Source organism: Penicillium soppii (genome assembly GCF_028829465.1).
Source record: "Penicillium soppii strain IBT 18220 chromosome Unknown utg000005l, whole genome shotgun sequence".
NCBI classification, from domain to species: domain Eukaryota; kingdom Fungi; phylum Ascomycota; class Eurotiomycetes; order Eurotiales; family Aspergillaceae; genus Penicillium; species Penicillium soppii.
This window is the reverse complement of record NW_026643235.1, coordinates 3392393-3405182: the sequence shown is the minus strand read 5'-3', so window position 1 is coordinate 3405182 and position 12790 is coordinate 3392393. Positions and strand designations below refer to the sequence as shown.

Sequence of the window (12790 nt, the reverse complement as noted above, 5' to 3'; positions counted from 1 at the left end):
GTTATTTGCAATTTTAGCTAAAGCGCAACGAAATGTTAAGACTAAACAAAGCATTCAATAATACTAGAGATTCTTGGGCGAAATTTCATCCAGCTATGGCTGCTAGTGCCAAAATAGATTCTTCTTTATACGCAAGATAGCGGAGGCTCTCGTTTAGCTCTTTTTAGCTCGCTGAACATAAGCCGAATACGAGGAATGCGAGACTAATCCGAAAGACCCACAACATTCAAATCGAAGGCTTAGTTCGAGACCACAGTTTAGACTAGGATAGGCACACGTATACATCGGGAGCTAGCATCATTCGTCCACTCACAGTACAGTATGGGATAATTATAGCAACTTGGATTTCCTAACTGGATATAGTTACTATCGCTAGAATTTTGCATGATCGGTTACTATGATACGCACACAGATTGCCATTAGGCGATCTTAGCTCCGCTGACAAAACTCTGTACTAACTATGCAGTTATAAAGTGGGGCTTTAGATATCTTGTTCATCAATGATTGCTGCCTATGCAGTTCTTTGACGTTCTTCTTAAACTGTTGGAAATTCCTTCCAGTAACCGAAATCCTCTGCTTTCACACACCCTTGATTGAAAATTGATGTGTGATGGGTCTGAGCAACTCTGCCATCATTGTTATCGTGCTTGTGTGCTCTCTTGCATCAGTATCACTTGCAGCGGCTCTATTCGGCGCCTTTGTCGCCCCTCAGGCGAATTATCTATGGTCTCCGACCTCAGAACAACACATATATATGCAAAAGGTTAGATCCAGGTATTTAAGAGCGATCATGGAAGAAAATGGGAACAGATATCCAGTGATTGGCTCCCGGTAAGCATGCCATTTCCAGCAAAGCTTCCATTTAATTTGGAATTCGTGCTAAACTTTTTGTGAAAGAGATCGACCTGTGGGCATAGAAATGGATTCTCCGAGCGAGAGTGCCATGACATATGAGAATTATACAACACAAGAGACGAAGTAGGACCATGTGAAGGAGCAACGTGTTGTACCCATCAAAGAAGGACTTCTGTTGATACAAAGCTGTGTATAACCCATTATAAAGTTTCACGAGCAACAAGATCGAATGAATGAATATCTATTTGTTGCCCATAAATCACCTAATGAGCCACCATGTTTTTTGGGGGCAGCCACTGAGAATGATGGGTAACCCTGGTTCACACTGAACTTTAGTCAGTCTTTAAATTTCGAGGCCCAGTTCGCGGAATAGGTAACAGCAATTGCACAGGAGCTAGAGTCAGGATCAAAACGAGTCACCTTCATATTACAGCGGGATTGCCTTGCTACGAGAGGTCAAGAGCAATGTGCTATGAGCTCTTCTCGCTTGGCGAGAGTGAGGGACAAATGAACTATCCTCCATATCTTCTCAGTATCTCTCCGAAAAGCTTGAGAAATGCGTGCTAGGAATTGAGGGGTATGTTGAGTCATGAGCCTACCAAACAAGGAGCGAACTTCGGCTGAGCCTCAACCTCCACCCCCGGCCTCAGCCCCCAACCTTAGCCATTTATGTGGACCTTAGCAGAGGCACACCCAATTGGAACATGTCGTTTCTCACCTTTCTCATTCTAGGCACACGCTAGCCCTGGTACTAGGACTGAAGAGGAGAGTTGCCAACAGTCGTACGGGATTTTGAGATGTGACTTAACTACACAGAGGTAAGGGGATGAGGCAGAAACAGAACAGCTGCGCAGCCTATGCGCATTACTATTCAGTCCTAGCGACTAAGCCTAATGACTGTGACTTAACAATTAACATCGTTGGAAGAAAAGAACTCCCAAGTAGATAGGTTAGCATTCCTCCTTTGAGTCCGACGGATAGTTTTGAGAGCATTAGGATCAAGACTGAGTCGGGTACTGATCTGGCTTCAATCAAAAATCAAAAATTGCTCATGAGCTTTGTTTTTCTACGCGCTCCTTCTAGGAAGCAAATACTACTTATTTGCTTTCCAGGGTTCATCTTGCAGTCTGCATCATTCAGGAAGAGGCTAAATAAGAAAGCGCCATATAAGTTCCAAGAGAGATCCTTAATTTAGGAATTCATTGTATTTCTAACATTCTGTTTTCCTCTCTGTGCAAGCGCCTGGAGATAAGCAGGGGGTGTCATAACTTAATGGAAACCCAGGAAAAAAGATGCAGACTGAGGATGCGCACTGGCTCGCTGATAGTGAAAAGAAAGGAAGACAAACAGTCTCGATAGGGTTTAAGCAGTCTTGTCAAACTGAGTCACCTGATACGTGATCTCATCACATCCCAAGCTAATCCTTACCACAAAATCCAGCAGGGGAAAAGGACTTCATTTGTCGAATTAAGCATTTACATATTAGAGACAACAATAAGAAAGACGGTATCAGGCAGCAATGATATATTTCTAAAACTTCTGGCGTAATGAAGCGAGTCGTTCTTCTTCCACGTTCACTATGCTGCACCCGTCAAACATCATAGGTGGCCGTAAATAGAACGCCTCCTAGTTCGAGGATTGTTCTGCCAGAATATCGTACTACCACACGTAAGAATCCATAAGGGTGTACATCCATCCGATCATTTCGAGTTCGTCGTCTGTCTCACCATCATGCCACTCCGGATGTATCTTGCATTTCCTTTCCTTGGGGGTCAAATTGCCCCACGGCTTGGACAAAATCTTCACAATAAGACCCCTAGGGGAGTTCTCAAAATGCTCAAGCGAGTCTAGACAGAAATCATCCACAAAGAGGCAAATGTTATACCGTGGGCCGAGAAAGAACTGTGGACCCAGCGCATAACTATCGTTTGCATGAAGGTTTTCGAGTACTTCAAGGCTAGCGACGATCTGAGGTAGTTGGTCTGTAACTCGCTAGATCTAGCTTTGCGGCTTTCATCAGATTCCCGTTTGGCAAAATCCCCGTCAAAGTCGTTACCAGGAACTTCGGGATTATATTCAGCTGGATCGTCTGGTCAGCCAATGCTTCAAAACAAGGAGCATGCGACAGAGTAGTGGTGCTCATCTCCATCATATGCTCCGCGTGAGAGCCCTTTGTTAAAAGATCGGCATACTTGGGGAATTGAACAGCAGTGGATGAACAAACATCTTACAACATGCTATGAAGTCTGGTCAGCTGGTTCGACCCCATTTCGGAATGTAAGAGAGTTGATGCACTTGAATCCTCCAGCGAGACCCAAATTGGACGATCTATCCTCTTTAGATACCTTGAGTCCTGGTTGGTACGGTCTAGAAAACGCGTCTTTCCCGGCCTTGAATAGCCTCCAGCCCGCGATCGCATCAATCGCTATCTAACATTCCCTCGCGTTGCCGGATAATTTAGCGCTCTTGACTCAATGACATAAGGCGATTCCATAGCTCCACATTCATTTCCCATTGGAGAGTTCATAGGAGCGCTTGTTAAGCAGGGTATAATACCCATAACCTTCACCTACAAAGCCATCTTCCTCGTCGCAACCCTCGTCAGATTTACTGCACAGATCGGCATCGCAATTCAAGGTTTCCAGGGCTGTTAGATTAGGAGAGCAGCAAATTGTCTTCTTTCGAACCCCTATAAAATTGATGAGTTCAGGGTCACCCCTCGGTGCCTAAGATTAGAATGTGAGCTTACAGCTACATCCACAGTATGTGCCTCCAATTTTATCCGTAGCTAGAGTGATCTCTTCTGAATTGCAAGTGTTATCGGCACTTTGCCAACCCAGTGGCAATTTGTAACGGTAAAGGGCTCGCTTTTAGGGCAGCAGTAATGACCTCCTAACAAAACGTTGTGCCCCATTTAGTGTGAGCCCATTGGTAGGCGACGCTTTCCTCGTCGTCTTTGCACTTGCTGTTTCTGTTTTTAGGGTTTATAGTGCTAGGAACGCGCCCATAGAAATGGAGAGACTGGAAACGATCCGGGAAGAGATTCACAGGCCCTTAGACCAGTAACAACTTCCTTACAGGAGATCATATGAGCCTATCTCACAACAGTGACCGTGGGCTGGGCCACCCTGCCATTGGCAATTTTCGGATAATTTTATAAGATGATCCAATCACTCCACACAAAATGATAATCGAATAACCCAACCTCAATACCTCGGAATATTATACAAGAATGGACTAGAAGGCTTAATTGGCGCAAAAAGGTCTTTACTGGCTTAACTAAAGGTCTGAGGGTCCTGCATCTAAACTCAATAATTCGCAGACCCAGAGATCTTGAATCATGGATTAAGATCATTATCACTGCTTCATTCGAACATTCGGAATTTCCGATATGCGTTATTCCTCTTGAGTGCTATGTGAATCTGATAGCGAGAACATTGAACTGGCAGGTTCGGCCTGGAAGCATTGATATATTTATGGCAGAATACCTTCAGGGCTGAGGCATATGACCATCGTTAGCTTACTCGGCAACTGTGTTATAATGCACCATCCCATGTTTTTGTTTTAGTGAAGTGCCTCCAGATAGATATAGCAGTCTTTGTTGAGATCTCACTAATTCGGGTCCGGTATGGCGTGATAATGAATAGCAGAATGGACACGCGCAATTACCAACAACACACCATCGTTCATCGAAATGACATAGTCACATCCCTGTCAGTTTGGCGAATCTACGGTATTTCAAGTAACTCCCGCTAAGCTTCATTTATGTTTTCCGCCATTCAAGGAGCTATTGCGTGCCAAATCCACTTTCACCAGGGCCATAACCTAGGCTGCACTGCTTCGGGCATTTGTGAGGTGAATTCGTCTCACCATGCAAACCATTAAACCGGCAGACCTTGCATTGAGAAGGGCCACCACATAATTTCACTGAGTACTATTGCTTTGAATGTATAGCCACCGGGTGTAATGGAAAATGAATTTTTCTCAAGTACCTAGGTATCAATAATTTTAGCCCTCACCCATGATTGCGCAGTCTTGTCCCCACTTGTAGTAGACTAGAATTTGTTGACTTCCTGCTTCGATGATATCATCCGCCTCTCCAATGTTGACATTTCTTTACTCCACTTAGTTGCAACCGATTTGTTTTTGACACACCAGCTGGAATGATGGGGGTTAGAATGGATAAAACATCCGACATGAGGGGAACAATCGAGGTGGTTTCATGATATATAGATTGCTCGTCCTGCGCAAATTCCGTCTCTTCTCTTAGCATGTGAAGTATTATACCGGTCTGCAAGGCGCAACTTTGCACTGTTCTGCGAAACACTTTCGCATTTATCAATCTTTCAAAACCTTAGCAGTTGATCAAGATGGTATGGCGGCGACCTTTTAGTGATCGCCCTGCTGTATCCAGCACTGTGGTCGAAGGCCATACGGTCTATTCGTCAACTTCTCGCGGACAGTATATCAGCGAAAAAGGAGGAAACGATGCGCCGCCCACATACCAAGATGCCTCTGGCGCTCCCATCGAGAGCGATTCGCCCTTGGGATACTCTGTCGGCCCCGCTACGATTACATTACTGAACATCACAATGATGATCGGCGCTGGAATCTACTCCACACGTAAGCAAGCTACAGTGTGTCTCTAAAAGGATTGACAACTAAATGAGCAAAGCATCATCTATTCTCTCCGGTACTGGATCGGTTGGCGTCAGCCTCATTTATTGGACCCTGGGTTACCTTGTATGTCTTTCCCATGATTGGAGGGTAGCATTGACTGATATTCTCTGCTTCATTCCAGATTTGTCTCACTTCGGGGGCCGTGTATCTTGAATATACTGCATATTTTCCCAGTCGATCAGGCTCGGAAGTGGTTTTCCTCGAACAAGCTTTTCCCAGTCCGAAGTGGCTGTTCCCAACCACATTTGCGGTCCAGAGTGTTATTCTCTCGTTTGGAAGTGCCAATGCTACCGGTTAGTGAATTCCGCATGTGATATGGTTCCAAGCATTAATAAAGAATTTATGTCAGTCATGGCCAAATATCTCATCGCCATATCGGGACACACGGGAACCAACTGGCAAATCAAAGGCACTGCTCTAGCTTGTTACAGTCTTGCTACCTTGAGTACGTCCTCTTCATATATCGATTTGAAATTGGAAACTGACAAGATCCAGCTTTGGTTTTCAACACAAAATATGCTTACTGGTTCTCCAATGCTGTTGGTCTTGTAAAAATTGGGACACTTCTATTCGTTATAGTGACTGGCTTTGTTGTTTTGGGCGGCAATACCAAGGTTGAGAATCCCAAGGCCAATTTCCAAGATGTGTGGTCAGGCAGCTCCACAGCTTCCGCATACGGCTTCACCACTGCGTTGTACCGTATCATATTTTCCTATGGTGGTTATAATAATGCCTTCAACGTGGCCAATGAGGTCAAGGTATGATAAACTGAGCATCATGCTGGACTATGGCTGATACCGACATTGGTGTCCATAGAATCCCGTCAGGTCATTGAAGATCTACGCCACCACCGCTCTTACGACAGTTTATGTTTTATACATGTTCGCAAATGTTGCTTTCTTTGCTGCCAGTAAGTTTTTAATAGTGCTGCCCGTACTAGAATCACCACGCTAATCGCCTTTGGCTTTTTAGTTCCGAAGGACGAGATAGAAAGCTCTGACCTCACGACCGCTGGTCTATTTTTCGAGAAAGTCTTCGGTGACAACGGTGCAGTTCGCGGTCTCAACTTTCTCATTGCGTTGGCTTCGTTCGGTAACATGATAGCCGTGATCATCGGTCTTTCCCGGCGAATCAGAGAATGTGGCCGACAGGGAGTTCTGCCTTGGACGCCTTTCTGGGTCTCTACCAAGCCCTTCGGCACACCTTTGGGTCCCTACGCCGTCATTTGGTCTTTAACGGCGCTGATGATCTTAGCGATTCCATCCGGAGACGCGTTCACTTTTGGTGGGTTTCCTTCCTTATCTTCTCTCCGCTATATGGAGGCCGACCTGGAATACTTCAAAGGCTAATATCCAAATAGTTAATGACTTGAACATCATCCCTACTGCTGCATTCAACCTTGCAATGGCTCTGGGTATTTATATTGTTCGCTGGCGCCGAAAGGAGGCGAATCTCCCGGAGCCCGAATTTAAGGCCTGGAATGTCGTGATTCTATTCAACATTTTGATCCAGCTATACCTACTTGTCATGCCCTGGTATCCACCCAAAGGTGGCCAGTACGCTGGTGATGTCAGCTTTTGGTATGCAACATCCGCAGTGACGGGAATCGCAATGTGAGTCAACCCAATTCATTGTTCGCTTCTAAGGTGCTACCATTCTTTTGGTACTGAACTGAACTTTATTAGTCTGCTTGCATGTGGCACCTATTACTGGTTTTGGGCCTTCCTGATCCCCAAGTGGAGGGGCTATAAGCTGCGACAGGAACTTCTCAACTTGGATGGCGGTGTTCAGAGCAACCAACTTAGGAAAATTCCTAATTCTGAATTGGCCCAATGGGACGCGACGCACGATGCGGCTGGCTGTCTCATTGAGTCAGTATTTGAGGAGATTCAAGTACAAGGGAAAGCTAGCGAGACTCCCTCGAACCACAGCAGTACATATGTGTACGGGTCAAAGAAGTCCAATGGCGCTCCGGACGTTTAGATCTAGGCTTTTGGTATGAGTTGAAGCAAAATATATAGATATGAAAGCAGATACTATACAAATTTGATCTTTCGACCAATTTTGGAACCAAATGAACACTTTTGTTACCGCCAGGGGACGAGATGTGCAGCCTCGCTATCATTCTTGGCTTTCGGGGTCGCCAGCCTTGCCAAGACTCGTAAACAAAACCAGCCTCTGGACCAGGGGTTGAAAGCAATTCTCACAGAATATCACCCCTCGCTTTTTGCAGGACGAGATACGTCCTCGGTGTACAGGGATTACTTTCAAACCTTCCATTTTGCAGGCAGTAAGCTCAAGAACTGGGAAACTTGCAATCAACGACCATGGCATTCCCACATTGGCTTAGCATGTACACAATCCCCAATGGCCAGTAGTAGCCACTCGTCTAATCAACTATTTTTTTAGCATCCTTTCTATTGCGACGATCTTATCCTTCTATCCCCAGCTTCAATGTCTTCGGTTGAAGAAGGATAGCTCCGGCATCTCGGTCTACTACGTGCTGTTCAATTTGATAGCCGCTGCGGAACAGTTCACGATAGTGTTCCTCTTGGTAATGAACAATACTGACAGTGATTTTTTGTTCATGACCCTGTAAACGCTAGTGACTGGCGCAATTTGATTCAAATGACCATCTCTTTTGTCCTATATCTAGTCATGTACGAACGACTTCATCCGTCCGCCGCAATCGCTGGGGTGCTAATTAACTTTTGCAGATTCGTCTTTGCATTTAAATATCTTCCTGCTAGCAGCGTCGTTCATAAATGCATCGCCCAGGCAATATTTACCGCTTTCCTGTTTATTTCTGTTATTCCAGAGTTATTTGCTGCCATCAATAGTGGCCCTGAAGACAATGGTCCTTACGAAAATGGCCTATCGCCATTTTCGGCGGCCTCCACCTTCTTTTAATCAACCCAATCGTGACCATTTTTCTCGTTGTTTCATTTACTTTTCAAGTCCGCGAGACATTGAACAAATCTTCTCACTGTATGAGTATCCGTTTCTTGCAGTTCAATCTTTTGCTTTCGCTTCGCTAGGTATATCGTGGCTCCTACGCATTCGGTGGCCGAAGTCGAGTATACCTTCATACTACACCTCACCCATCATGAAAATTTACGAGTTGGTGGCATGGGCAGCCGTGGATCATCTCATTTTCGCTCTTGAGCAGGCGCTTCTTTGTTTTATCGCCTGGAAACGGGGCTTTAATGCAGCTCGGGATGTGGAGAGAGAAACAGCACCCTTGTTGGATGATATTTAGAACAAGGAATTAGATTATGGGTATTATTTTAGCTATTTTGCTAATAGCTGATGGATGTGGTATTCAATGTTATCACCCCTGGGCAGATGCCAATTACTGGCCGCCTGCAGGCACCAAGGTAAACTCAATAAAAATTGAGGAGTATGATTCATAATGCTATACAATTATTTTCATAAGGCAATCTTTGTTCCAAAATGATGTGCGTATATATTCTATGAGTTAACTTTCTCTCTCTGAACCTACAGTGCGCAATGACATTATATCATCCCTATCTTGAAAATGACCTATATATGCGATATTTCCGACATGAAAGAATTAGATGGTGCTAATTATAGCTCTATACAATACCCAATCTTTTTGCCCGAAATCCATCGGGTTATCCGTTGCCCTTCGGCTTTGGTGTCTTGACGTCATCTTCTTTACCGCGCTGCAAAATGTATATAAAGCCCGCGGCCACTCGCATTGTCGAAACGTTTCAAAAGAAAGAAAAAAACAAAAGAAATTCTCATAATGTCTACAATCAAAACTGTCAACATCCCAAACATTGCATGGGAAACTGCCGCCAATATACTGTTTCCACCCAACTTCGACGCTGACAAAAAGTATCCTGCCGTCGTGTCTGCTCACCCTATCGGTTCCTGCAAAGAGCAGACTTCAGGCAACATCTACGGAAAAGCTATTGCCGAGGCAGGCTTTGTGGTTGTTACATTTGATGCGTCATTCCAAGGAGCCTCAGGCGGCCAGCCGCGCTTCATGGAGAACCCCGAATTCCGCGTTTCTGATTTCCGTTTCGTCGTCGACTATATACAGACACTCTCCTATGTTGATGCCGATCACATTGGTGTGCTCGGTATTTGCGGCGGTGGTGGCTATGCGATAAATGCGGCTATGACTGATTACCGCTTCAAGTGTTGCGTCGGCATCACGCCGGTGAATTTCGGCCGCCTCTCCCGCGAAGCTTTCGGTAACTTCGATCCCGTCGATTCACTGGAGAAAATGGCAAAGCAACGTACCCTCGAGGCCCAGGGTGGTGATCGTCTTGTTGTCAATCTCCTCCCGTCAAGTGTCGAGGAGGCCAAGAAATCAACTACGGATATCGACGTCCTTGAGGCCACTGAATACTACAAGACGCAGCGCGGTCAGCAGCCCAACGGATGTACTAGTGGCCTCTACTCCTTCAATAGTGCTGCTCTCGCGTGGGACGCCTTCAATCACGCGGAGGTACTCATGACTAGACCTCTCATGGTTGTCGTTGGTGACAAACCAGGGGGCTTTGGCGCCTACCGCGATGCCCAGGAGATTCATGGCCGGGCAGGCACTAAGGAGAAGCATATCATAGTTGTACCTGGAGTTTCACACTATATGCTCTACGATAAGCCCGAGGCGGTTAAACCTGCCCTCGACCAAGTTCTTCCTTTCTTGAAGAAGCACCTTGGCAATTCCAGCTAGATTCAAAAATTACTTGAAAGCGAAATTTGATAATAAAATTGTTCGAACAAAATTTTTGGCCGTTGGCCGCCAAGCTTATCAGCTTATGCTGGTGTGAAGCGATCCTGCGTATGGCTATCGGACTCGACGGAGATCGCTAGAGGCTGACAGATCGCAGTTGTAGTGGTCTCTGGGGACTTGATAAACACTGCTGCCTACGTATTCGCTTCAGCCGTGCTGGTCACCTCATTTGGAGGTTTGAGTATACTCATTGGGTGAGTCGGACGAACTAATGATACTCTGCCACGCTGAACAACAGTAGCGCCTCAATGGGCTCATTGTTTCTCAAGGAAAAGGTAATTTTCCTTGGGAAACTCGGATGCGCTGCTTGTATCTTGGCTCAGTATTGCTAGTGCTCCATGTGCCGGGCGACAAGGATATCAAGACCATTGATGAGATCCTGCAACTGGCGATGAACCTTGTTCGCAATCCTTCCGCTGTCATATTCATGACTTTCTGACATATCTCTAATTTTTCTTCTCTATTGTCTTTGTGTTACAATACTTGCCAATTATATCGTCTGGAAAGTCGCACATGTACAGGAGCGAGCCAACCCATTGGTATATATTTCGATATGCTCTTCAGTCGGATCCGTGCCTGTGATGTCGTTCACAGCGTTTGAGATCGCAGTAAAGCTCACTACTGGTGGTCACAACCAGTTCCCTCATGCCAGACCTATGTCTTCGTATTAATTTTGATAATCACCACATTGACGCAGGTGAAGTACCGGAATGAAGCAATATTCTAATTTCCTACATCACTGTGAGTCTTCCGTCCAACTTTACTCTACACGGTTTTTGTACTTAGCTTTCTACAGAGTAACCGCGATGTATTATGTTGATCTTACAACGTGTACCCTCTCCGCCTCTATCGTCTACTACCAAGGGCTGAACACTAGCAACTGGACAAGTATCCTCTCAATGATCTGTAGATTTCTGCTCAATTTTACGGGCATCTCCCTTTTGAAATTGTCCAAAACGGCGTCTTCTTCGGGGAAGCGCAAGGGTCCACTGCGAGGCACAAGCATGAGGTCACTCAGCCTCTCCCACGGAAGATACAACCACGTGGTAACAAGCAGTGTAGAGATCGAACACAGCCCCGGAAGGCGATCTTCTGGTGCCCAATTAGAAGAGGAATTGTAACAGTGACTCGCAATCATGGAATCGGTTCTCTCTATATTCTTTCTAGTCACTTTGGCCGGACACTCGATATTAGCTGGACTAGTCAAAGGTGTCTCTCCTTAGATGAGACACAAATATCATTATTTCTTCATTAAAGATTGGCTTTACGACAAAGTCTTATGAAATTAAGGCCAGCCGCTTGAACATGAATCAAACCCACCTTGTTGCACTCGACTAACCCTTGAAAACCAATTGCTGTAAGATCTTCATGATGATATGTCTCATGGTAGGAAAGGACGAGCCCGATGCCATACGAGTAGACCGGCAGCGAAGAGAAACTCGATTTAGGCCCGGACCATGGACCCGTTGACTAATGGCTCGGCCCGACTCGAGCGGCGCAAGTGATCAATTAGGATATCAGAAAAGGTTTAAGCAAAAATCAACACCCGGAAGCCACGCTAGAACAATACCTACAGTCAGCTGAGATGGACTTCTCACTTGAGGTATACTAATCAGCTGGATTCCGTTTAACTATAGCTATTTTTCACACCAGCATAGTCCAAACATGACACTTCATTTTCTTTACAATGTGTTCCCAAATGTTCTAGACGGCAATTTCTTGAAAGTGGCTGTCTTCGACTCAATTCCCTGCAGAACCCATCCTCCCCCTCGAGGTGGCAGTGGGGGACCCCACTCCCACTTATAAGTCCTCGAACCCCGAGCGGTACTTGGCAAGACGTTTCCATAAACGCCATGAGGTCGACCATCAGAGTGTTGATTGTTATGTACAGGGCAGTGCGGGTCATGCGTGGTGGGATAATGAATAGAGTCGTTTTCCTCACTAAATCTCACGGATTTGATGTGGCCCTTGTGCCTGCTTGTGTGTGGTTTGTGCATCGTAGCATGAACAAAAGAACTAGGTTCTGCTGATACAGTACGTTGGCGAGGATGGTATTTGTGAGATTGTTGGCAATACATAGTGTATTCCTCGGGGACCGATTGATTATTGATATGGTAATGGTTGGAATGGTCGACATAAGTATCACCTTCACTCCAGTTACTGAATTCTGGTTCGAACTGAGCATAGATACATGGAGTCTTGAGTCGAAAACAAGGGCAATTCTCATAATGATGAACACATTCTGGGGTCCTCTTCTTGGTTTTGTTCCTAAGGTGTGTATTTAGTCTCAACAATGTCTTTGCAACACTGGTCGCTATTCTCTCACATTCGGGGACCAGTGTCTAGACTGCAAAAGTGAGTACCAAAGGGACAATGAGATTGCTCTTTCTGCATTAAAGACTGCCGATTCCCATGTGTATAAGGCTGGAGATCCTCTCTCTCGCTTTCGTCTGTTGGATTTGGGTTGTGGCTTGAGGATGGCGTGGC

The 12790-nt window shown here is 45.5% G+C and overlaps 3 protein-coding genes across 3 annotated transcripts; all 3 read left to right on the top strand.

Moving 5' to 3' along the window:
* Positions 1 to 5225: 5225 nt before the first annotated feature.
* N7529_006739 (amino acid transporter) lies at positions 5226 to 7518 on the top strand (the record flags this gene model as incomplete). Its single annotated transcript, XM_057242266.1, has 9 exons — positions 5226 to 5478; positions 5531 to 5598; positions 5657 to 5828; positions 5885 to 5980; positions 6031 to 6293; positions 6352 to 6445; positions 6508 to 6819; positions 6896 to 7148; positions 7221 to 7518. 9 exons carry the CDS (start codon positions 5226 to 5228, stop codon positions 7516 to 7518), a joined length of 1809 nt encoding a protein of 602 aa, XP_057097625.1.
* Positions 7519 to 9304: 1786 nt separating this feature from the next.
* Positions 9305 to 10243, top strand: N7529_006738 (alpha/beta hydrolase; the record flags this gene model as incomplete). The annotated part of the gene is made up of 1 exon (XM_057242265.1): positions 9305 to 10243. The coding sequence occupies one exon, from the start codon at positions 9305 to 9307 to the stop codon at positions 10241 to 10243; it is 939 nt and encodes a 312-aa protein (XP_057097624.1).
* Positions 10244 to 10328: 85 nt separating this feature from the next.
* N7529_006737 (Magnesium transporter NIPA) lies at positions 10329 to 10974 on the top strand (the record flags this gene model as incomplete). Its single annotated transcript, XM_057242264.1, has 4 exons — positions 10329 to 10334; positions 10384 to 10497; positions 10545 to 10721; positions 10825 to 10974. 4 exons carry the CDS (start codon positions 10329 to 10331, stop codon positions 10972 to 10974), a joined length of 447 nt encoding a protein of 148 aa, XP_057097623.1.
* Between the last annotated feature and the right edge of the window lie 1816 nt (positions 10975 to 12790).